The sequence below is a fragment of the Lynx canadensis genome, chromosome E3 (genome assembly GCF_007474595.2).
Source record: "Lynx canadensis isolate LIC74 chromosome E3, mLynCan4.pri.v2, whole genome shotgun sequence".
Taxonomy (NCBI): domain Eukaryota; kingdom Metazoa; phylum Chordata; class Mammalia; order Carnivora; family Felidae; genus Lynx; species Lynx canadensis.
Window position 1 is genome coordinate 33,967,848 of NC_044318.1, and position 24,467 is coordinate 33,992,314.

The following is a 24,467-nucleotide window of genomic DNA, read 5'->3' on the forward strand; positions in this document are numbered from 1 at the left end:
AAATAAAATAGGGGCAGTCCCAGCTTTATTGGTCCTTTTTGTTTGGTGAGTAACAGCTGTCTCAGGTATCTGTTATCAGACCTCTCCTTGTATCTTAATAGCCAGAGCTGAGAAACTCTCAAAAAGATTGAGAAGGTGTAGAATGTGATGTCATGACTGGCTCAGACCAATAATAATATTCTACATGATAATATCGTATCACATTTGGCTATACAAAAATGGAATATGGATGGACAACCAACGGTGTCTGTCACAAACACCCTCCCCAAGTCTAGACCTAGGGAAACCTGCCTGCAGGACAGCCCAGATCTGCACAAGAGACACACTTATACAGGATCACTGTCTCACATACACAGGCCCTGAGAGTTTAGAATGAAGGAAAAAAGAGAACAAGGAAGAATGGCCTCCAAAGCCAACAGGACTCCCAGACTATCACAGCACTAGACCCATACCCACCCAAGTTAGAAAATGGTAGCAAATTCCCACCCCTCTGAGCAGTTAATCCAGGAAGCAATGTTCCCAGAGCCCAATATAATCCAGTCTCTGGTTTTGCCAAAGAAACAAGCTGAGCTTCAGAGGTAACCAAAGGCAAGTCAATAGGCAAGGAAGAGAAAAGCTTCTTGGTTTCAGGATCACCATTTGGTCTACAGTGGTTGTCTGAAGTCCACAGCCTATGAACTTAAATTTTATTGGGACATTTCCCCCACTAAGGGTGATTGTGTCCTGTGCATACTATAGCAGTAGGAAAAATCCACCTCTGTGTGCTTCCTCCTCTTCCAGAGAATGGGGTGTGGGACATCCCCTTCTTTTTGAAAATTGTGGAAGTGTGCAGTAGGGAAAACTTCATCAGATCTTACTTAAAGGGCCCATCTTCCCCACATCATGTATGTTTGAAACATCTCAATTTCCTGTTCCCTTTTAGGTTCCATGGTCCTGATATCCAGTTGCTGTATAAAGTGTGGGTTCTGTAAATGACACAACCTTGAGAAATATATCTGTCTATCAGTGTGTTGGCATCTTCCATGCTTTGCCCAAAGGCTGTGACCACAGCTTCTTGCACAGCCATTGCTTTGCCCCAAGAAACATGCCTCCCGAGGGCAGTTTCCCTGTTAGCCCCATGTTGGTTTCCCTCTCAACAGGTTCCTGAACAAAATCTGGTGACTCCAAGGCTTTTGCCTCATTTTAGAAATATTCTTCCATTCTTCTCTACTAACTCAAAGCTGGGTAATGAGCCCAGCAGGGAAAGGGGAGAAGACTTTATGTCCAGATTCCATCATAGGCAGGAGTAGTCAATGAAATATAAAAAAAAGTTGTTGGGTGGTACTTCTAAAGCTATCTTGATGCCCTGATTTTCCTCCTTTGTGTTGCCCAAAAATGAATGTGATGACTGGAGCTCCAGTAGCTTTATTGGGACCATGAGAGAAATGCAAAGAGAGACCTAGGTCTGACATCCTTAAGACCAAAGCTACCAATTGTCTACTTTCAGATACTCATTGAGAGAAAATTTAATTTTCTTGGCTTATGCCAATGAAATTAATGTCTGTTACTACCAGCCAAAAGTAATTCCTTACTAACACATTTGCCTTATTTCTGCTTTTGAATTTTCCAGTATGTGAATAACTTGTTATTTTAATGTCAGCAAAAATATTTGTGTGTCACCTCTTTCTTTGTAGAGGAGGGTTTGTTTCTGGTAATATATTTCTTTCCTTCATTCTCTCGTCATTTTGGAAAGCTTCAACTATGCTTTTAATATTTTTTTTTAATTTAATGCCTATTTTTGAGAGAGAGAGAGAGAGAAGGAGCAGGGGAGGAGCAGAAAGAGAAAGAAACAGAGAATCCGAAGCAGGCTCTGCGCTGTCCAGGCTGTCAGCCAAAAGCCCAATGTGAGCTCAAACCCACAAACCATGAGATCATGACCCGGGCCAAAGTTGGATGCTCAACCAACTGAGCCATCCAGCTGCCCCAATATTTTAACATGCTTTAAAAATTAGTCCATTTTCCTCTCCTTCATTATGGCCTTTATGTATCATCTTTTTCTTTGCATTCCTTTTTTTAAAAATGTTTATTTATTTAGTTTGAGAGAGAGAAAGAGCAGGGGAGATACAGAAAGAGGGAGAGAGAGAGAATCCCAAGCAGCCTCTGAGCTGTTAGTGCAGAGCCCAATGTGGGGCTCAAACCCATGAACTGTAAGATCATGACCTGAGCCAAAATGAAGAGTTGGACAATTAATTGACTGAGCCACCCAGACCCCCCTTTTGCAATCCTTTTAAACAAATCCTAATCCCCCCTAGACAGATGAACCCCCTGACTTGGGTGGAGATGATATACTCCAAAACACAAAACAAACAAAACTAGGGGCACCTAGCTAGCTCAGTCAGTAGAGCATGTGATTCTTTAAAAAAAAGTTTTTTTTAATGTTTATTTATTTTTGAGAGCAAGAGAGAGAGAGAGCACAAGTTGGGAAGGGGCAGAGAGAGGGAGACACAGAACCTGAAGCAAGCTCCAAGCTCTGAGCTGTCAGCACAGAGCCCAATGCAGAGCTTGAACCCACGAACTCCAAGATCATGACCTGAGCCAAAGTCGGTCGCTTGACCAACTGAGCCACCCAGGCACCCTGAGCATGTGATTCTTAATCTCAAGGTCGTGAGTTCAAGCCCTACATTGTGTGTGGAGCCTACTTAAAATTAAACAAACAAACAAACAAACAAACAAACACCACAACTATATGCTCTCTCTCCTTGATAATCTAACCCCCTTTTTAGGAGCAGATTCTTAGATCAAAGTCAACAGCAGATACCCAGTTTTTGCCTACTGAAGTCCATGCAGTTAAAATCCAGGGGCAAGCCGCGCTTGGATGCCTCAGTTGGTTTAGCCTCCGACCTTGGCTCAAGTCACAATCTCACAGTTCATGAGCTCGAGCCCAACATCGGGCCCTGAGCTGACAGTGCAGAGCCTGCTTCGAATCCTCTGTCCCCCTCTCTCTGCCCCTTTCATGCTCATGCTCTCTCAAAAAATAAACACTAAAAAAATAAATAAAAATAAAAAAATAAAATCCAGGGGCAAGACTACAGCCATCAACCGCAATGTGGGTCATCACAGCCTGCAGAGACCAAAGGCCCATGCTTACTAGAGAGTTTACAACCAGTTTAGGGAGAACCTCGTTGGAATATAAATTTGAAACAATTTTAATTCTTCCAGTTGTTGCTATGCAATGTGTCTGTTCAGTGCTATCCTTCCCCTTAACCACATCTCTGTCTTATTCCATAACTTAAAAAAAAAATTTTTTTTTATTGTTTATTTATTTTTGAGAGAGACAGAGTGTGAGTGGGGGAGGGGCAGAGAGAGAGGGAGACAGAATCTGAAGCAGGCTCCAGGCTCCAAGCTGTGAGCACACAGCCCGATGCGGGGCTCCAATCCATGAACCGTGAGATCATGATCTGAGCTGAAGTCGGACATTTAACCGACTGAGCCACCCAGGCACCCCTAATTCCATAACTTTTAAGTCAATTTCAGTTGTGAAATTCAGTCGATCTCGTGTCTCTAAGACTCAGCTCTATTCATTTTAAACTTCACCTTCATATCCAGTTCAAAATTCTCCTCTGCTCCATTCTTTCTCCCTCTGTCCCCTCTTGCCAGGTTCGGCCAAGGTTCTGGCTGATACGAGTCTGTGGGAGGCATGCTCTGCTCACACATATCTCCCTCATTCCTCCGCCCTCTATTTCTCCTCTGATATGGGAAGGGAAACCAAGAGAAGGAGAAGTAGCCTCCATCCTGTCACTAACCTGACAAAGTGGCCATCCCTTCTTGTTGACTGATCAAAGTTGCTGACCAGCTCATTAACTATTGGCTTGATGACAGGGTGGTGGCTCCAACAGGCCCTGAAGATAAAGGACTCACTGTCAAGCCACTCCCAGAGCCACTGGCAGACTCTGGTCTCATTCCCCAGTTGCATGGGTGCCTGATAAGACTGTGGCCTCCCTAGTTCTCAGTCCCAAACTATGCCAACAACTCATACTATACAGAAAAATTGGAATTCCAGGGGCTTAAGTAAGTGCCTCTGGGGCAGGTCCCAGTGATCTGCATGAAGGAAATAGCTCCTCCTTTCTCTCCCCGTGTGCTGCAGTCCTTTCTTCCTGATGTAGGCCCCAAATCTTTCTTCCTGCTCATGTTGATTTTATCTAGGAGATACATAAGGAGGGGCCTTGGGCATCCCCTGTGCCCTGGCCCTGGTGAAACATGGGAATATCACATGGCCAGAGTGTGTATGTGCTGAGGAAAGGCTGAGCGAAGGGGTGCAGATCCCTGACACTAAAGTGTAGTCAGAGAACAAATCAGAAGCAGGGTAAATAAATGCTAGAGACTACCAAATACTGATGGGCCGTCAAACTGGATTTACTTCCTTCCCTGGGAGGAATTGCTGAGCATTGTACTGTGATTTTGAGCCATGTGGATGTCCCCCTGAGGCAAGGCCAATTTAGGCTTGTGGTTACCTGACACTTGGATTTTGGTTGGGGGCTAGAGATAGCTGGAGCCACAGCCCACTCCCTCCCCACTGCTCCCTTCTATCTGCACATCTCTCCTTTTTGCCTCCTATGCAGGGAAACCCCACGACCCCATGAGTCTGATTCCATTGACTACTCCCCAAGGTGGACCTCTAGCTCATTCCTCTGTGTGTGAAGGAAACCCTGCTTCTCAAATCCAGGATGGAGATTATAAAGGTTGGGTTGTAGAAAGAGGAAATACAAAGGGGAAGGAGAATTTATCCTGGGTTTTGGAGTCCAGAGAGAGAAGGACGTGTAATGGGTGAGGAGAGCTGGAAAGTGGGGGGGTGGGGCCAGGTCCAAGCCTGGACCCCCCCTCAGCTGGCAGTTAGAGTGTATGCATCCCAAGTGAGCAGGTGATGGGGCAGAAGCCAGTGGGGACTGGGAGATAGAGATGGTATTTATTCTCCGAGAGATTTAGCAAAACCCACAGACATATGGGTTGTTTTTTTTTTTTAAGTTTATTTATTTAGAGAGTGAGTGTGTGTGTGTATGCACATGAGCGGGGGTGGGGCAGAGAGAGAGGGAGAGAGAATCCCAAGCAGACTCTGTGCTGTCAGTACAGAGCCTGACTCGGGGCTCAATCCCATGAATGGTGAGATCATGACCTGAGTTGAAATCAAAAGTCAGACACTTAACCAACTGAGCCACCCAAGGCTCCCCGAGACATAGGGTTTTAAACATGAGATGATATCTGCACGTGTGTGTGGTGGTAGCTCACACACCAGCTTTGGATCAGAAGCAGCATGACATAGGGCTGGTAGGATTCCTGCCTGAGACCCACCAGGCAGAGGAGGACTATGTCTGTTGAACTGATACCTTCCCAGAAGAAAGGTGAAGAGACACAAACCACTGACAGTTTCTTCTTTCTCTGTCCACAGATCTTGTACATCAGAGTTTCCTGGCCTAACAGCATGGTCCCTCTGCCCCCACAGCCCCGCCCCGCCTGCAAGTCCTCTGGCTCTCTCCCCAAGGAGCTCTTGGACCTGACCCATCTTCTGCACTGGCCTCCCACCCCAGGAGATGCGGGGGACCTTTTGGCCTCCACCAGTCCCCAGACTTCCACCTACCACCTGAGGGATCGTTCCCAGGCCAGCTACACCCTGGGAGGCTCCCTAGAGGCCATCCTTGTCGCCAGAGACCACCAGGGCAGGCCCAAGACCTGTGGTGGAGATCTGTTTCGGGCACAGCTGCTGGGTCCCCACCTGAAGGCAGGAGTCCCTGGGGATATCCAGGATCTGGAGAATGGCACCTACCTGTTGTCCTTCCCTCTGCTGTGGGCTGGGCAGGCCCAGGTGCGAGTGCAGCTGATCCACTCCAGCGAGGCAGTTAGGGTCCTGCGGGGAATCTGGAGAGACCAATGGGCCACAGTTGATTTCATGGGCTATTTCCGAGGACCCACAGGATATGAAGAAATTGTGACTTGCAATGTTAACCCCCTGCTAACTGGGGAGGAAGAGTCTACCTGTCACTACAAGGATGAAGATTCTGGTGAGCTCTGGTTCTGTGCTCGACCCCCAACCCTGCCCTGCAACTCACTGGTAGGGCATTCAAGTGGACATTACTGGAATGTGACGACACCACACGAGGAGGCCCTGCTGGCATGGTAAGAAACCCAGCATTATCTGGGATGTCTGCCCTAACCCTTGAACCCCAGTCCCTGTGATATTCTGCCTGAACAACTACCCTTGTTCATCTATTCCCTTCTATTAGATGTGTTTCCTACTGCGTGTCAGGTCTCATACTAAGTACTGACTACTTCTGTGTAATGGTAGCATACCTGCCCTCTACAAGTTTTCAATGAGGAGATTCCTGACTTTTGTTTGGGTTTGTTTGTTTGCTTATATTTTTGTTTGTTTGTTTGTTTGTTTGTTTGTTTGTTTTGGGGGGGAGAGAGAGAGAGGGAGAGAGAGAGAATCTTAGGCTCCACACTCAGTGTCGATTCTGACACGGGACTCAATCCCACGACCCTGGGATCATGACCTGAGCCAAAATCAAGAGTCAGACACTCAACTGACTGAGCCACCCAGGTGCCCCTATGGAGATCCATGACTTTGGAAAACACAGTGTGATGAGTGCCTAAGCGCAGTATACATTGAGTGGTTTGGGGACATGGAGAAAGGGCAACCCACCTGCCTGTGATGATCGGGCAGGTGACAGTTTAGCTAAGGCTTGAAGGAGAAACATGGACCTCTGGCAGAAGAGAAGCATTGCAGGCATCTTTGCTCTTCTGACTGCCCCTGTAAGGAGAGATGTAGGGTAGAAATTACCAGCATATGTGGTCGGAGAGTATGGAGGGTGGATGTGACCCCCGAGTGAGAGGGGAGCAGAGCCTGCAGCCCGGAAGCTGAGAAAGGCTGAGAACTGTCCTCAGTCTCAGGGCGGGGGTGGGGGCAAGCCTCCCTGGGTGGACATAAGATGGGAGTCATGGAGGGGAGATGGGCAAACAGCCTACTGTCCCTGAGATCTGTGGCAGGGTGGGGGTTAGAGAGACCCAAGGGAGAAGGGAGGCATTTTTAAGGTGGGAGACCTGCGCATCTGGTCTCCAGCAGGGAGAGTAGGGGATGGAGGTAAAAATGGGGTCCCAGAAGGTGGCAGGGTGGAGGCAGAGTAGGGGTGGAGGGACACCCCCACTGAGTGGGGGAAGAGAAGAGCCAGAGGTGTTTACAGAGCAGGTTGGCTGCTGCTGCACCACCCCAAGGAGCACAGAAGTTCTCACTGGCTGCCATGAGGACTGGAGGAGGTGAGCTGAGCCGGAGGCCCTGGCGGTGCTGAGGTGCCTGCTGGCCTCACCAGGTACCCATCTCTGGAGGCTCTCGGTAGTTCGTGTCTGGGGAATTCCCACTAACATTTCCTTCCTGGCATGAGAATTTAGCACCAGGTAACCTTGGTCTTTCCAGACCAATTCTTATGCTCCCTTTGGTCAGAAAAGGAGAATCACATATCCTTTTTGCATTGGTCGATTAAAAATACATATAAGGGGCGCCTGGGTGGCGCAGTCGGTTAAGCGTCCGACTTCAGCCAGGTCACGATCTCGCGGTCCGGGAGTTCGAGCCCCGCGTCAGGCCCTGGGCTGATGGCTCAGAGCCTGGAGCCTGTTTCCGATTCTGTGTCTCCCTCTCTCTCTCTGCCCCTCCCCCGTTCATGCTCTGTCTCTCTCTGTCCCAAAAATAAATAAACGTTGAAAAAAAAAAGATTTTAAAAATACATATAAGATTATGGGGTGCCTGGATGGCTCAGTCAGTTAGGCATCCGACTCTGATTTCGGCTCAGGTTAGGGTCTCGCAGTCATGAGATCAAGCCCCATGTCAGGCTCCATGCTGAGCATGGAGCCTGCTTAGGATTCTCTCTTTCTGCCCCTCCCTCACTTGCACTGTCTTTTGCTCTAGCTCTGTCTCTCAAAATAAATAAATAAACATTAAAAAATAAATCTAAGGGTAAAAACAGGAGCCATATCAGGATGTCACTTGGGGTACATCCCAGAAGTCTCTGGAGTGAGAGTACGTGGGTTCTGATCCTGGCTCTACCTGCTCGACTTGCCAGCTTCTATCCATGTGATCTCTGGCAAGTCACTTAACCTGTCTGAACCTCTGTTCTCTCATTCATAGAGGGGGATAATAATAGTACTTCCCTCATAGACTTGGGGTGAAGAGAAAATATATTAATGTGTATAAAGTGCTTAGAACAGGGACAGCATATCCCAGCTCTCTTGGCTGTTACAATCTTGGCCCAAGTGTTTTGCTGCTATCGAGTGGCCCCTGCTCTGTCAGACGTGGTCCAAAGTCGTAGAGGTCCTGGGGATGGGAGAGCAGGGCAGACGTGGCCCCATCCTGTGGGAGCTAACAGTGTATTGATAGAAGTTTGGTGTTAAACAGATAACCACACATGTGAGGAATGTATAACGGACATGAATTTGCAGCTCCAAGGTCAGGTGTTTTCTGTATATCAACTTTAATCCCATCTGAGGACCTCTGCAGCCAGGCTGGTGGGAAGAGCTCCCTTCACCGAGGGTCCTGCAAAGATACTGACGCCTTGGCCATCTGGGATCCTCCCGTAGTCCTCCCCAAAGTGCCCGCTGTTCAAGCTTGTGTAATCTTGGGCTCTGCTGGGAGGGCAGGCGTCTTCCACCTGGGTCCAGAGTCCTTAAGATCATCCTTTACCTGCTTCCTGAGGCTGTCACCTCTAGGGGGCACTAGGGCCCTGACAGTCTCAGGGCAGGCCATACTCCTGCATTTTTCTAGCTTGTAGGAATATTCTCATCCCTTCTCCCTTCCAGAAGTAAGTTCCCCTCTCCTCCTCAGACACAGCCCCTTCAGTAAGTCCATTCCTTCATTCAGCAAATGCATGCTGACCACACTCTACGTGCATGGCCCTGCTGGAACTGGGAATGAAAGCAGTGAAGATACAGCAAGGACCTTGCCTTGGTAAAGCTTATTTACAACAGGAGAGAGGATGATAAACAATAAACATAACAATAAGTAAATAGTATAGAATGCTAGAGGAGATGGGGCACCTGGGTGGCTCAGATGGTTAGACGTCCGACTCATGATTTCAGCTCAGGTCATGATCTCAAGGTTTGTGGGTTCGAGGCCCGCGTCAGGCTCTGATGCTGACAGCTCAGGGCCTCATTGGGATTCTCTCTCTCTCCTTCTCCCTTTCTTTCCCTCCCTCACTTTCCCTGTCTCTCTCCCCCTCTCTCTCAAAAATAAATAAACTTTTAAAAATTAAAAAAAAAAAAAAAACGCTAGAAGGAGATTTGTGCTAGGGGAAATTGAAAACATACACGAGGTAAGGATTAGAAGTCCGATGGGGGCAGGTTGCGGTGTTAAATAGGGGGTCAGGATAGACCTCATTAAGAATTTGGCATTCCAAGCTCCATGCTGAGTGTGGAGCCTGCTTGGAATTCTCTCTCCCCCTTTCCCTCTTGCCCCTCCCCCACTCATGTGCATTCACTCTCGTGCTCTCTCGCTCTCTTTTTCTCTCTCAAAATAAATAAACTTACAAAAAAAGAAGAAGAAGAAGCTGACATTCATGCAAAGACTTAAAGGGAATGAGAGAGTTGGCCCAGGATGTACCGGAGACGAGAGAGTTCCAGGCAGAGGAAATGCCATAGTGTGCCTGAAACAGCAAAGGAAGCCAAATAGCTGGGATGGGGTGAGGGACGGAGAGGTGGGCAGGTGAAGACCAGCGGTGTTAAGCAAAGGATGCAGCATGACAGGAAGGGCTCTGTGAGTACACTGATTTTTTGCTGTAAGTGTAAAGGGAGTCATTGCAGGATTTTGAGAAGAAGATGGACACGATATGATTCACATCATTTACAGGGTCTCAGACCGTTGCATTGAGAATGGACTGCAGGTTAAGGGAAAATCAGGGAGACTGAAAGGTAGGAGGCCTCTGCTTCAGGTTGCAGTAGTAGAGGTGTCCACAGTGATTCATTTCTGGGTATATCCTGAAGGCAGTGCCCATAAAATGTCCTGAGAGAACACGGAATGTGCTAAAAAGCGAGAACTCACATGTGGCTGTGGGGCTTGGGGCCCGCTTCCCTGGAAGGACAGTTGCAGGTGGGGGGAAGGGTGGGGGTAGAGATCAGGAGTTTGGTCACATGCGTTAGACACCAAGTGGAGATGTTGAGCACATGGCTAGACTCACAAACCTGGAATCTGGCAGAGAAGTCTAGGCTCAAGATCTTGGCCGAGTGAGACCACCAAGGGAGTGAGTGTGATCCGGATAGAGGAGTGAAGGCTGAGCCTGGAGCATGGGAAGAAGGGGGCTCACACAAGGGGCTACCAGGGGAGCCCTGGTAGGGGAGTCCTGGCAACCAGGAGAAGAGCGAGTCCCAGGGATCAGGGAACAACTGCTGGTCTAATCGTGATTGGGGAGAATCCAGCAGGAGTGGGCCCAGTAGGACCAAGAAGAGAGTTAGCACTTCTTACAAAAGGCTCCAAGCCCCTTCCTGTATAAATCATGTTTATAATTCCCTGTATTTTTGTGATGCTTTGATGCCTTGGGGCCATGTGGACCCAGGGAGGGCCAGCCCCTCCCAGGGTTAGCTAGCTCTTAGAGAGGCCTTGAGCATACCACCCAATTTTAGTGCACCCCACCACCCTGCCTCCCTCTATCAGGCTCCTACAGTCTGGGCCAATGTCCTGGGCCTGAAATCACCCCAGAGCAAGTTACTGACAACCAGAATCTGCCTCTATAGCCCAGAGCCACTGAAATCATTCAAATGCTCCAATCCCAAGCCTCCTCAGCTGCTTACCCTTCCTTGCCTATTCCTTCCTGTGAAAATCACTACAAAGGTTTGTGCCCTCTGTTTGCTCTTACTCCCTCTGCCCCCAACTGACCCTGGTGCATCCCCCTGTGGCCCCATGTGGTGCACTGTGCCCCTGCCTCTCAGGGACTCTGAGTAACCCCCTGTCTTTCTCATGGCCATCATCTCCTGATGTGTTGGCCTCCCCAAAAAGCCTGGGTACATAAAAAAAATTTTTTTTAATGTTTATTCATTTTTGAGAGACACAGAGTGAATGGGGGAAGGGCAGAGAGAGAGGGAGACACAGAACCTAAAGCAGGATCCAGGCTCTGAGCTGTTAGCACAGAGCCCGACGTGAGGCTTGAACTCACAAACCATGAGATCATGGCCTAAGCCAAAGTCGGACGCTTAACCAACTGGGCCACCCAGGCGCCGCATGCCTGGGTACATTTTAAAACAGCTCTGCTTCCTGCACTGATGGAATCCCCGAAGCAAAGAACCTGGATCCCTGAACTCCAACTTGCAATCCCTCTCCTGACCCCAAGCCTTCAGTATCTCCCAGGAGCCCTGACACTAGACAGATGCCCTTGATTTTGAGAACTTCCTTTCCTCCAAGAACCCCAGTCTCACCTCAGCCCAGGTGCCTTCCCATCACGCATTTCCATTAAGGGCTTCCCTCTTGCAAATTGGTTTCTCTTCAGGAACGTGACAGACAAGGTCCTCCCTCAGGGTATTTCTCCAATCTGGGTGGCCAAGGAGAGCAACAAGAGTCTGGGTAAGTGACACTGGGGCTTGCAGAAAAGGCAGCACATGTTCCATGCCTGTGGCTTTAGACTCTTCTGCACCCACGGATTGTTCTGCTCACAAATAATTGTTTACAGTTCTGTCCCCTCGACAACCATGCCACCCTGGGATCCCAGGCCCAAAGCCCTCTGGCTTCTACCACCAAGATGTGTGGCACTCACTGTCCTGCTCCGGACGCTCCTTCTCCACTGTTGACAGCATCCTGGGCTGCCTGGCTGGTCATGTCGTCCACATGATGGGGGACTCCACACTTCGGCAGTGGTGGGAGTACCTGCGCGACACTGTGCCCTGTGAGTGGCCGTGAGGGGAGAGGGCAGGGCTCCTAAGGCAAAAAGAGAAGATCCAGGGCTTTGAGAAGGCAGAAAACATTTCAGGAGAGTGCTGTGGAAGGACCAGATACTGGGTTTGGGGCAGAGGCAGGGATGGGGAACAGGTTGCCCAGATTGCGCATAATCTCAACAATTAGGTGGATGATCAGAGGCTCTAACAGTAGGGTGGATGTGTTTGAAGAACGATGAATAGATAACCTTACCTGGAAGTGAGGATTTGCCAAGGGATATTGCAGGAATAGAGTTGGAATTTAAGAAAAGTGCTGTAGGGAAATCAGGGGTTTCTCTTGTGACTTTGGGAAAACACTGAATGTTTTCATTTTGTTTGACTGATTGACTGAAAAATCACATTACAAAAACCAGTTATAAGACACTGGTAGGTCAGTATGCAGGCTGGTGAGAGACTAAATTGGGGTCAGCAGTAAAGGAAGCATTATACTGGGGGAACTGACAGCTTGTTGACTGATTGCTTCTAGAAAGAAGGGAGATGACCAGATAACTACAGATAACAGAAAACGGACTCAAAATGGAAATCACTGGGGTGCCTGACTGCGTGTGGGAGCAAGGGACAGCAGTGGTAGAAGATGGTGTACTTATTTTATATTCTTCATATCGGGTTGTGTGGGCGGGTCTTCTGGGGAGTCTGCATGAGGCATTTGAACACAGGGGACTGGAAGTGAATTGAGATGTCCAAGCTTCAGACAGAGTTTCATATTTATTCATTCCCTGGAGGATAAAAGTTAAAAGAGGTGAGAGCATCATGAAGGGTGAGTGCCATCTGAGCCTCCAACTTTTGTTGCACAGATTCCACAATATAATGTAACATGGGTTAAGGAATATGCTTTATCAGGGAGCGGGGACAACGTGAGGGCCAAGGAAAGAAGGAACGTCAGCACTGAGCTGCCTCCCCTACCTGTCTCCTATGATCCCCAAGAGAAGTGTGCAGGGTGGGTCTGTGCTCTCCTGGAAGAGAACCCCCTCAGGCTCTCCCTTGTCACCTACAAGTATGAGAGCAGCCATGTTGGGCTTCCCGGCACCAGAGGGATGTGGGCCGCCGTTTGTTTACAGAAGTTCTAAAAGTACCAGCTGCCCCCACCTAGATATCTTGAGGTCTGGGCTGTTGTGTACGCTCCTGCTTGAGGTATCAAAGCCCGCTGCCTCCCAGGAGGGTTAGTCTCGGTGCAGCCCCTTCCTTCAGGGAAAAAGAGAGCTCCAGTTCTAATTTGGTGTTTAGGCAATCTGAGGTGACCTCCCAGGGTCACTGCCCGTGGCAGTGGAGTAGGTGACTTTCCTACGCAAGAGGTGTATCTAGAGATGAATAGAAGTTCATGACAGAATGTTGGGAAAACCAGATCCTCTGCTAGCTGATTTGGCACCTTTCTGTGAAATAGAAAAAGGCGCCCCCTGTGCCCACAGAGCCCTGAAGCACAAGGTAGGGCAAGCAGGCAGAGACATCGTGCAAAGGAGGGGCCTTTTATTGCAGATGCGTCTAGCTCTCTATCAGGGCATACAGTTGAGTCACCAGACCTGATTCCAGAAACTTCTGGCTCCCTCGGTTGGCCACCATTGTGCAAAGACACACTGGACAGCCTTCACTCTCTAGCCTGGGGCAAGTCTCCATCCAGGGGTGGCCAGAGGGGGCCAAGGGATCAATCCAAGTTGAATCCTTTCTGCTAAGAAAGGAAGGAGCATCCAAAGGAACGTCAATGAGACAAAATGCTCCAGGGGCCAGGGAGGCTGAGGACTGAGAATAGGTTTTGGGGCTTGGTAACTACTGGCGATATCACAGATTAGGGAGAACATAACCAGGTGCCTGGGCCAGAGGATGCTTGTGTCCTAAGGGGAAACTGATGCTAGATCTTCTATGTAATTAAACGAGGAAGTACAGTCCCATATTAGCCTCTAAGCTTCCTCTTGTCCTCCCCACAGCCCTGAAGCCTATGGATCTACACACCACATATCAGACGGGGCCCCTGATGGCGGTGGAGACCGCTCGGGGCATAGTGCTGCACTGGCGGGCCCATAGCTGGCCCCTGCGCTCCCTGCACACACCAGTGGCCTCCCTGCACTCTGTGGTCCGGGAACTGGGGGGCCTGGCCGGGGGCCCCCACACAGTGGTGGTGCTGGGCCTGGGCGCCCACTTCACCACCTTTCCCCCATCTGTCTTTGTGCAACGACTCGCAGGGATCAGGGCAGCCGTGGCTGCGCTGCTGGCCCGCGAGCCCCGCACTCTCGTGGTCATCAAGCTGGCCAATACCGGCTACAAGTCTGTGTATGGCAGTGACTGGTTCACCCTCCAGGTGAACCGGCTTCTCCGAGCCGCCTTTGCTGACCTCCGTGTGGCCTTTGTGGACGCCTGGGAAATGACCTCCAGTCTGGCTCTGCCCGACAGGATCCACCCAGGGCGGCTTATTGTCCGCAATGAGGTCAACTTCCTCCTGTCCTTCATTTGCCCCATTTGAGCGCTTCTGCGGGTCCTGGGCTGTGTGGATGGAGGCGCTGGTGTGAGGATCAAGCCTGGAAGCCCTTCCCCTCAGCTGTCTGTACCTCTTCTCTTAACTTTTTGTTTGTTTGTTTGTTTGTTTGTTTGTTTGTTTGTTTGTTTTGGATGAGGGAAAAAAAGATTTTTTATTGTATTTTAATTCAAACTTATTGGGTTCCTGGTGAGTTTTAAATTTAAAATACTTTATTAGCCAATTCTCAGCATTGGTTCTATGAATTGTTCATCTCATTTAACTATTTTTCTCCTAGTTCTTTAGTGTTTTGGGTTTTTTTTATAATTTAACTTTATTTTTTATTTTTAAAAATTTACATCCAAATTAGTTAGCATATAGTGCAACAATGATTTCAGGAGTAGATTCCTTAATGCCCCTTACCCATTTAGCCCATCCCCCCTCCCACACCCCCTCCAGTAACTCTCAGTTTGTTCTCCATATTTATGAGTCTCTTCTGTTTTGTCCCCCTCCCTGTTTTTATATTATTTTTATTTCCCTTCCCTTATGTTCATCTGTTTTGTCTCTTAAAGTCCTCATATGAGTGAAGTCATATGATTTTTGTCTTTCTCTGATTGACTAATTTCACTTAGCGTAATACCCTCCAGTTCTATCCACGTAGTTGCAGATGGCAAGATTTCATTCTTTTTGATTGCCGAGTAATACTCCATTGTGTATATAGACCACATCTTCTTTATCCATTCATCTGTCAATGGACATTTGGGGTCTTTCCATCCTTTGGCTATTGTCGATAGTGCTGCTATAAACATGGGGGTGCATGTGTCCCTTCGAAACAACACACCAGTATCCTTTAGATAAATGCCTAGTAGTACAATTGCTGGGTCGTGGGGTAGTTCTATTTTTAGTTTTTTGAGGAACCTCCATACTGTTTTCCAGAGTGGCTGCACCAGCTTGCATTCCCACCAACAATGCAAAAGAGATCCTCTTTCTCCGCATCCTCGCCAACATCTGTTGTTGCCTGAGTTGTTAATGTTAGCCATTCTGACAGGTGTAAGGTGGTATCTCATTGTGGTTTTGATTTGTATTTCCCTGATGATGAGTGATGTGGAGCATTTTTTCATGTGTCGGTTGTCCATTTGGATGTCTTCTTTGGAGAAGTGTCTATTCATGTCTTTTGCCCGTTTCTTCACTGGATTATTTGTTCTTTGGGTGTTGAGTTTGATAAGTTCTTTGTAGATTTTAGATATTAACCCTTTATCTGATATGTCATTTGCAAATATCTTCTCCCATTCTGCCAGTTGCCTTTTAGTTTTGCTGATTGTTTCCTTCTCTGTGCAGAAGCTGTTTATTTTGATGAGGTCCTAGTAGTTCATTTTTGCTTTTGTTTCCCTTGCCTCCGGAGATGTGTTGAGCAAGAAATTGCTGCAGGCAAGATCAAAGAGGTTTTTGCCTGCTTTCTCCTCGAGGATATTGATGGCTTCCTGTCTTACATTGAGGTCTTTCATCCATTTTGAGTTTATTTTTGTGTCTGGTGTAAGAAAGTGGTCCAGGTTCATTCTTCTGCATGTCGCTGTCCAGTTTTCCCAGGACCACTTGCTGAAGAGACTGTCTTGATTCCATTGGATATTCTTTCCTGCTTTGTCAAAGATTAGTTGGCCATACGTTTGTGGGTCCATTTCTGAGTTCTCTAGTCTGTTTCATTGATCTGAGTGTCTGTTCTTGTGCCAGTACCATACTGTCTTGATGATTACAGCTTTGTAGTATAGCTTGAAGTCTGGGATTGTGATGCCTCCTGCTTTGGTTTTCTTTTTCAAGATTGCTTTGGCTATTTGGGGTCTTTTCTGGTTCCATACAAATTTTAGGATTATTTGTTCTAGCTCTGTGAAGAATGCTGGTGTTACTTTGATAGAGATTGCGTTGAATATGTAGATTGCTTTGGGTAGTATCGACATTTTAACAATATTTGTTCTTCCTTGGAAGAACATGGAATCTTTTTCCATTTCTCTGTCTTCTTCAATTTCTTTCACAAGCTTTCTATAGCTTCCAGTGTATAGATTTTTCACCTCTTTGGTTAGATTTATTCCTAGGTATTTTATGGTTTTTCTTCTCTTAACTTTTCTAATGCGCAGGCAATAAATCCACCAGTGAGAATTGGGATGTGGGGGGTGGGAGTGGCAGGTGAGGGAAACCTGGCAGTGCTGAAGGGATGAGGCAGAGCCACAGCCAGGAACATCTATCACATCTGTGCATATAAGGATTGTCATTTTATGTGCTGGAGTCTCCATTTAGAATGCCAGCGAGCCTTGAAAAGATATAAGAGAGGGATTCCATTTCAGTTCATCAGAGCCACCCTCGTGGAGAGCCCAACTATATATATAAAGACTTTTCGGGGTTGATTTGTAAAATAAAGTATTTCTCCTCATTGTAAAAGTAATGCAGTGCTTTTTGTAGAAAACTTGAAAAGGTACCAAAAAAATAACAATGAAAATAAAAATCACCTAGAATCCCATGGCTGGGAGAAAATCACTGTTGAAATACATATATTCCCAACAATTTCTCAATGCATAAAAACAAAATTCTATACCTCTTCCTTTTATTATTATTTTTATTTACTCAAGATATATCTGATGGGTTTATTCTGAGATTCTAATGGACATTAATTTGGTGTGTGTGCCCCTTGGTCAGTTCAGGTCCTACATGAAGCAGGTGTCAAGATAGGATTAGAAGTGCAAATATGTTTAGTGGAAACACCTATGAGAGATAATGCGGAGGAAGCCAGGTAAGGCTGGGAGAGCCTTCAGACCTGATGCAAGGTTGACCTGGAGTAAAGGATGGAGGGAAGGAACGTTGGGTAGAAGCATGCTAGGCCATCGTGCAGTCTAAGGAAATTTTGGCAAGACCAGTGAGAAGTTCTTGAATCACAGTTGACCATCAGAGGAGTCCTGTATCTCCCAGGAAGGGGCCAGCCTCAGTATCCCTGCCGTGCTCAGCTGTTGGCTGGCAGCAGCCCCATGGGAAGAGTGGCCTCACTGTGAGGGATGTCAGAGGATAACAGCTGGGGCCCTTGGTCAAGTACAAGCCCTGCAGTCCACTAGGAAGTCAACAAACATTTCAATTATTCGGGAAATACAGTTGATTTTCTAAAAGATTGACAAAAGTCAAACTTAAGTCAAAGAAGACATTACTGATATGATCCAGCAATTCTACTTCTGGATATTTATCTGAAGGAAAGGAAAGCACTAACTCAAAAATGTATCTGTACCCCCACGTTCACTGAGTACAGCATTATTTATAATAGCCAAGATATGGAAGCAACCTAAGTGTCCACCAATGGATGGATGGATAAAGAAAATGCGGTATTTATGAAACAGTCAAGGATTGGAACAAGCGCCTGGACACCCAGGGCACTCCCTCTGGGCTCATATCCCTTTCCCTGAAGGGCAGAGCAAGAATCAAGGAGGAAACCCAGACTGGTTCCAACTGATCCCAGATGGGATGGTCACCAAAATTGACCTTTCACCAACTTTTCTCATCTTAATGCTAAAAAACATGCCCAGAGGTAGAGACTTAACATGCAAATGAAACGTCCTGTGCATGAAGAAGCATGTTCTGTCAAATGTACCTGTGCCCCCACTTTCCTGGGCTTCCCCACCCCTACTTGCTTAAGCAACATTCCTTTTTCCCACCTCAGCCCCTTTAAAACTCCCTGGCTATTGTCTGGAGAGCCAGTATGACACCTTAGTCATGACTTTGTCTCCCTTCTCCTGCAGCTATTGCCCGAATAAAGCCTTGTCTGTACCTTTAAATTTGGGGGTCCATCCTCATTTCTACCATACCTGGGTCCAAGGACCCAAGTGTGGCACCATATACACAATGGAATATTAGCCAAAAAAAGAAAGAAATCCTGCCATTTCTTTGGGCGGATCCAACAATATGGTTGGATTTTGAAGGCATCATGCTTAGTGAAATATGTCAGATAGAGAAAGATAAATGCCAAATGATCTTCCTTATATATGGAATCTGAAATAAACAAAGAAACTCCTAGGTAAGGAGAACAGAGTGGTGGTTGCCAGAGGTGGGCAGGGGGGCAAAATGGGTGAAGGGGGTCAAAAGGCACGAACTTCCAGCTAGAAAATAAATAAATCCTGGGATATAATGTACAGCATGGTGACTACAGTTAATAATACTGTATTGTATATATGAATGCTGCTAAGAGTAGCTCTTAAAACTTCTTATGGCAAGAAACAAAATTTTGTAGCTATGTTGGTGACGGGTGTCAACTAGACCTATTGCGGTAATCATTTCAATAATACAAATATCAAATCATTATGTTGTATACCTGAAGCTAATACAATGCTAACATCAGTTATATTTCAATTAAAAAATTAAAAAGGGTGTTTCTTGGTTTAGTCGTCTAATAGACTTTCCCAATGACATTTCTTTTTTAACGTTTATTTATTTTTGAGACAGAGAGAGACAGAGCATGAATGGGGGAGGGTCAGAGAGAGGGAGACACAGAGTCTGAAACAGGCTTCAGGCTCTGAGCTGTCAGCACAGAGCCCAATGCGGACTCGAACTCACGGACCGCGAGATCATGACCTGAGCCGAAGTCGGCCGCTCAACCGACTGAGCCACCCAGGCGCCCCCCAATGACATTTCTGTTCGTAGACAAAGATATGTTGTCTAATTTGGCATCGCTGCTGATAGAAAATAAATTATCTGGAAATATTGATTATAACGTATTTAGCGATTTTACTGAAAGAAAAAATAAATTTCAATAAATTTCAATATACAAAATAAATTTCAATAAATATACAATACAAATATATATAATACAGAATTCCACGTGTCTTTAAAAGTTCTGCAAATATCGCCAAGCCAAAATAGAACATGCAGGCTCCTGTAATAACGATCAATTCAGTTGTCTTTGTTTTGCTAACTTTCATCTGTATAAAAACACATTTCTCAGTTTTGTATTATGAAGGTATACTTCTCAGGGCAGAGAGACAATTATTTGGCAGATTATGATAACTTAAATATTTGGACATGAGGAACAATGCTCTGGCTGTGCTCTGGCCGGGGTCTCACAAGTGATAGAAGCAAACCCACCATCCAAAAGTAAGGAAGCCAGCTCACAGTGAACCTGGCCACAGCCCTGTGGGGTGCACCCTTGATGCCCCCCAGGACTGGAGCCACACCCACGTGACCTCACTCTCCTCCCTCCCCGGATCAGGATCCTGCCCCTGCTCCCATGTCAATCCATCACTCCGGGAGAGCAGGGAGTGACCAGTGCTCCGTCCAGGGAGGGCAGGGGGCAGGGGGGACGGGCCCCTCGGTCCTACAGGAGGGCTTGTGCCCGGCTTTGCTACAGGAAGCCTAACTCTAAGTAACACTGCCTGATTTTGGTGTCTTCCCTGCCCAAAATTGGCTTTATGAAGCAAGTCATGAATCAGACAGCATCTTATCCAGCAAGTAGAGAGATGCTCCCCCTTCTCTGCCTTTGGAAACAAAATCCACCAGTTTGTATGGAGAAACATTGCCTCTTGCTGGCCCTGAATAATTATGTTTCTACAGAGACCACAGGTTAATAAAGGCCGGTGGCAGGCTGTGTGCCTGGAAACCCAGATTGCAGCTGTCACCCCTGGACTCTGAAGAAGCCTCTTCCACCTGGGGTCCTTATGGGGGTCACCACCCACACTCACTCTTCTCAGATGCAAACTCCCTCTCTCGGGTCTTCCGGGTCTCACCCTCATCCCAGCTTGTGTTGTCCAAGATGCACTGGTAACCACTTTATCACAGTAATTATGCTCCAGTGAAAGACCAGGGCCACCAGGGCCGGCAGCCACTCTGCATCTGAACAGGGAATATAGGGAAGCCAATCGTCACGCTGGAAGGCAGACATGGGAGGGAGAGACTGCGTGGTGCCTCAACGGGCCCAGGACCCCGAAGCCCGCTTTGAGCTCCAGAAACTGGGAGAGGCGGGAAGGATCCTTCCCTAGAGCCTTCAGAGGGGGCACAACCCGTCCACACCTTGACTTTGGACTTCTGGCCTCCAGAGTTGTGAGGGAATAAATGTCTGCTCTTTCAAACCAAAACCACATCAGTACCAGGGGCCAGTGACACGCAGTGAATGACATGAAGTTTGAGGCCGACATGAACCAAAGTGTCGCCTCAGCTGAGATCCGTTGGCCAGTTCAGGCCTTGTAAGAATGTGCTCAGCTCAGGCCACTGAAAACATATTTCAAATAAAGGAAGGAAAAAAAAGAGGAGGACTATGTGTCCATCATAATTCACCTTAAATTTGAATTCTGTGAAATGCACATCAACAAAAGCATTTCCTGGCTTTTTCTTCTGAATTTGCTAAGCCGCCTGATGACCATGGATAAAGGGGATCCCACAGAGGGAAACGTACTGGAGCTGATTGTTAATTTGGGGGAATGTTGTGAGCCCTTTCTCAACACAGCCACTATTAAATATTAAATATGTGTACAACAATATAAATGTACCTAATGCCACTGAACTGTATACTTAAAAATGGCTAAAATGGTAAGTTTTTGTTAAGTATGCATTAACACAATAAAACATTTTTAATCAAGGGGTGCCTGGGTGGCTCAGTCACTTAAGCCGCCAACTTTGGCCCAGGTCATGATCTCACGGTTCATGAGTTTGAGCCCTGAGTCAGGCTCTGTGCTAACAGCTCAGAGCCTGGAGCCTGCTTCGGATTCTGTGTTCCCCCCCCCCCCCCCTCTCTGCCCCTCTTCCACTCGTGCTCGCTCTCTCTCTCAAAAATAAACATTTAAAAATGTTTCCTTAATTTTTAATCAAGAAAAAAATATAACCTGGGGCACCTGAGTAGCTCAATCAGTTATGCCTCCAACTCATGGTTTCTGCTCAGGTCATGATCTCAAAATTCATGAGTTTGAGCCCCGTATGGGGTTCCACACTGCTAACTGTGTGGAGCCTAATGAGATTCTCTCTCTCTCCCTCTCTCTCTGCCCCTCCCCCCAGCACTGTAAATAAATAAATACATACATACATAAACCTAAAAAAAAAGAAAAATATAACGTTACAATAAATTATATTAAAAAGGAAGAAAGCTCGTCTCTGCCTACATAGTTTACCACGTATTACTATTATCTATGCTCTTGATGTTATTTATGCTGTTGCATCTGCATGGTGGGAGTAACGTAGAAGCACCTGCCGCTGTGCATTTCTTCTTGGCTCAAATTCAGTGACTTCACATCGGGAGTCGTATTAGTCTGCTCGGGCTGCCATGATGAAATGCCACAGACCGGGTGACTTAAATAGCAGGAATTTCTCTCAGTTCCGGAGTGCGGGAAGTCCAAGATCAAGGTTTGGCAGGGTAGGTTGTGTCCTGAGGTCACCGCCTGTAGCTTGTAGGCAGCGCCATCTTGCTATGTGTTCACAAGGCCTTCCCTCAGCAGGTGCGTGTGGAGACAGAGACAGCAGCACTCTGACGCCACTTTCTGTAAGGACACTAGTCCTATAGGATCAGCCCTCCACCCCCATGACTCATTAACCTTGGTTATTTCCTTAGGGGCCCCACCTCTGAATACAGCTCTACTGGTGCTTAGGGCTTCAACATGGGAATTTGGGGGGTCCAGTGGGGATGCAAACATTTGGTCCACACAGAGGTAGCTAACTCCATACTGTGGGAGTTCTTGCACCATGGAAACTGGCAAATGCTATGAATCAGGGCTTCTGGAGAGCTGTTTGTGACACAGAGGGGAAGGGCGACAAGGGTCACCTCTGAGAGTATCCTTCCTCCTCCCTCAAGCTGGGAGCACAGCAAGGTCAGGAGTCAGCCGGTGCCTCCCAGTCCTCAGCCCTCTGCTGTCACCTCTGAGAGGCTCTGTTGGCATTTGTCACATTGATCAGGAGCTGGAATGCAGCCAGCGGCCATGAGGAGGAGGCTGACAGGTGAGGAAGTCTCGGTCACATGACAAATGAAACTTGTGAATGTGACAGTGGCAGACTCCACAGAAGGCAGCCCCTGGGTCAGACTGCTGGGCAAATGCCTTCCCTTCCCCGAGCCTCAGTCTTCTCATCTGTAAAGTGGGGATAACAGCTACCTCCCTTAGAGGGTCTGAGAGAGGACAGAATGAGGTAAGACAGAAAACACTGCACACTGACTGGAAAGCTACATGGATCGTCATCACCTGACACCCACCTCTGTGTTCTTTCCATTCACACCAGTCGGCACTGACTGCCCCGTGCACTATGCCAGGTGCCAAGGACCCAAAGCTCCATGCCCCGGTCAGTCCTCAAGCATCTCGCTGTGTAGCAGGAAGACAACACAGAAAAGGGAACCCTTGGGTGCTGATGTGGCCCAGAGGACTGTTGACGGTTGTCACTGCATGGGGAAGTGGGGGGAGCAGAGGCACAGACCCAACACCACAGCAGGTATTCAGTGGCAATGTGACCTTAAGTGATGTTCACAACCTTACTCAGGACCTCAGTTTCCTCTTGTAAAATGAGGACCATAACAGACCCTGCCTACGGGGAGAGTTAACTCCTACTTTAAAATGTAATTTTAGGGGCGCCTGGGTGGCGCAGTCGGTTAAGCGTCCGACTTCAGCCAGGTCACGATCTCACGGTCCGTGAGTTCGAGCCCCGCGTCAGGCTCCGGGCTGATGGCTCGGAGCCTGGAGCCTGTTTCCGATTCTGTGTCTCCCTCTCTCTCTGCCCCTCCCCCGTTCATGCTCTGTCTCTCTCTGTCCCAAAAATAAATAAACATTGAAAAAAAATAAATAAATAAAAAAAAAAAATAAAATGTAATTTTAGGGGCGTCTGGGTGGCTCAGATGGTTAAGCTGCCAACTTCAGCTCAGATCATGATCTCGCGGTTCCTGAGTTCGAGCCCTGCTTCCGGCTCTGTGCTGACAGCTCAGAGCCTGGAGCCTGCTTCAGATTCTTTGTCTCCCTCTCTCTCTGCCCCTCCCCTGCTGGCCCTCTCTCTCTCTCTTTCAAAAATAAACATTTAACATATATATATATATATACATACACACACACATATACATATATATATATAATTTTATTTGGATTTGTTTGAATCAGATATGGTAAGACACAAAGACACAGAAATTACTGTCATGAGGTAAGAATTTATACTCACTGATCCCTAGATCCCAGAGGCATGGAATCTCATGCAGGGCTGCATCGGGAGACACCAAGGTCGGTCAGGAAGCAAAGGAAGTGAAGGGAAAACATGGGCAGGAGCCTTTATCTAGTGTCTGTGGAAAAGACAAGGCAAAGCAGGTTAAGCTGGTTTAAGACTGGCCAGTGGGAATAATTTCAGCGGATTCTGCAGATTAGGGGCTGCCCTGGGGAGAATGGGGTAGAGGAATATTGCCCTCCTGGAGCAGAAGAGCCAGATGGAAGAGGTGGTTTGGAGTACGGGCTCTGGACTGGGCTCTGGACTGGTTGGTTTGCATATGAAAGGTGTGCTCCTGGGCAAGTCTTTGCCATCTCTAGGAACTGGCCAGCACTGAGAGGGGCAGTCTCTCCCTGGTCAGTGAGGCTCCACCTGTCAAAGCATCAAGAACACAGCAAATAAGCAAAACACCCAGCACCCAGTAAGTGGGAGATGTCATCCCCACCTGTTTCAGCATTGACTTTGTGGCCTCCCTCTCCTTGCTTCACACGGGTGAGTCTTCCCTTCCCAGCTGGGTCCTAATTCCTGGAGGGCTCACTGCATGCCTGCCCCCAACCAGGGCAGGAGAAGCCCTCTCTGGGCCCTGTCCTCTGGATAGAAAACAGGAGGAAGTAAACAAACACAGTGCTGTTGTCAGCAGTGGCACCAGGCAGTTCATGGGGAAGGGTAGAGACTGTGCCCTGTTCTCCTTCAGAGAACTATTGTCATCTTCCTGCCTCACCTCATGCTCACATCCCGTTGCCTTTGTTTGCCCAGACCTTGACAAGTGGCCTGATGAATGAAGCGCTAATGAAGCTCTAGGAAGGGCTGTGGGAGGAAAGGAGGCAATAATTTGGGAAGCACCAAGCTTACAAGGTGCACAAACCTGAGAGTGGTCCAAACTACTCCAGACCTGCCCAGTGGAGGGAACTAG

General features: G+C 47.6%; 1 protein-coding gene and 2 long non-coding RNA genes across 5 annotated transcripts in view; 1 reads left to right on the forward strand and 2 right to left on the reverse strand.

Moving 5' to 3' along the window:
- The window catches only part of LOC115503683 (NXPE family member 3-like), a 67,993-nt gene extending 53,283 nt beyond the window's left edge, over positions 1–14,710 (forward strand). For all 3 annotated transcript variants that reach the window (XM_032591529.1, XM_030299985.1, XM_032591530.1), the window contains 4 exons: positions 5,423–6,147; positions 11,493–11,566; positions 11,673–11,885; positions 13,854–14,710. In XM_032591529.1, coding sequence (XP_032447420.1) covers positions 5,423–6,147; positions 11,493–11,566; positions 11,673–11,885; positions 13,854–14,386 — 1,545 coding nt within the window. In that variant the 3' untranslated portion in view covers positions 14,387–14,710. The remainder of the gene's footprint in view (positions 1–5,422; positions 6,148–11,492; positions 11,567–11,672; positions 11,886–13,853) is intronic.
- On the reverse strand, positions 5,803–11,602 carry LOC115503711. The gene is made up of 3 exons (XR_003965487.1): positions 11,422–11,602; positions 6,674–6,781; positions 5,803–5,889 (listed from the first exon to the last, which is right to left on the reverse strand). It is a non-coding gene; the product is annotated as an uncharacterized LOC115503711 (long non-coding RNA).
- An 8,710-nt stretch (positions 14,711–23,420) lies between the features above and the next one.
- Positions 23,421–24,241, reverse strand: LOC115503706. Its single transcript, XR_003965481.1, has 2 exons — positions 24,000–24,241; positions 23,421–23,633 (listed from the first exon to the last, which is right to left on the reverse strand). It is a non-coding gene; the product is annotated as an uncharacterized LOC115503706 (long non-coding RNA).
- Positions 24,242–24,467: the final 226 nt, after the last annotated feature.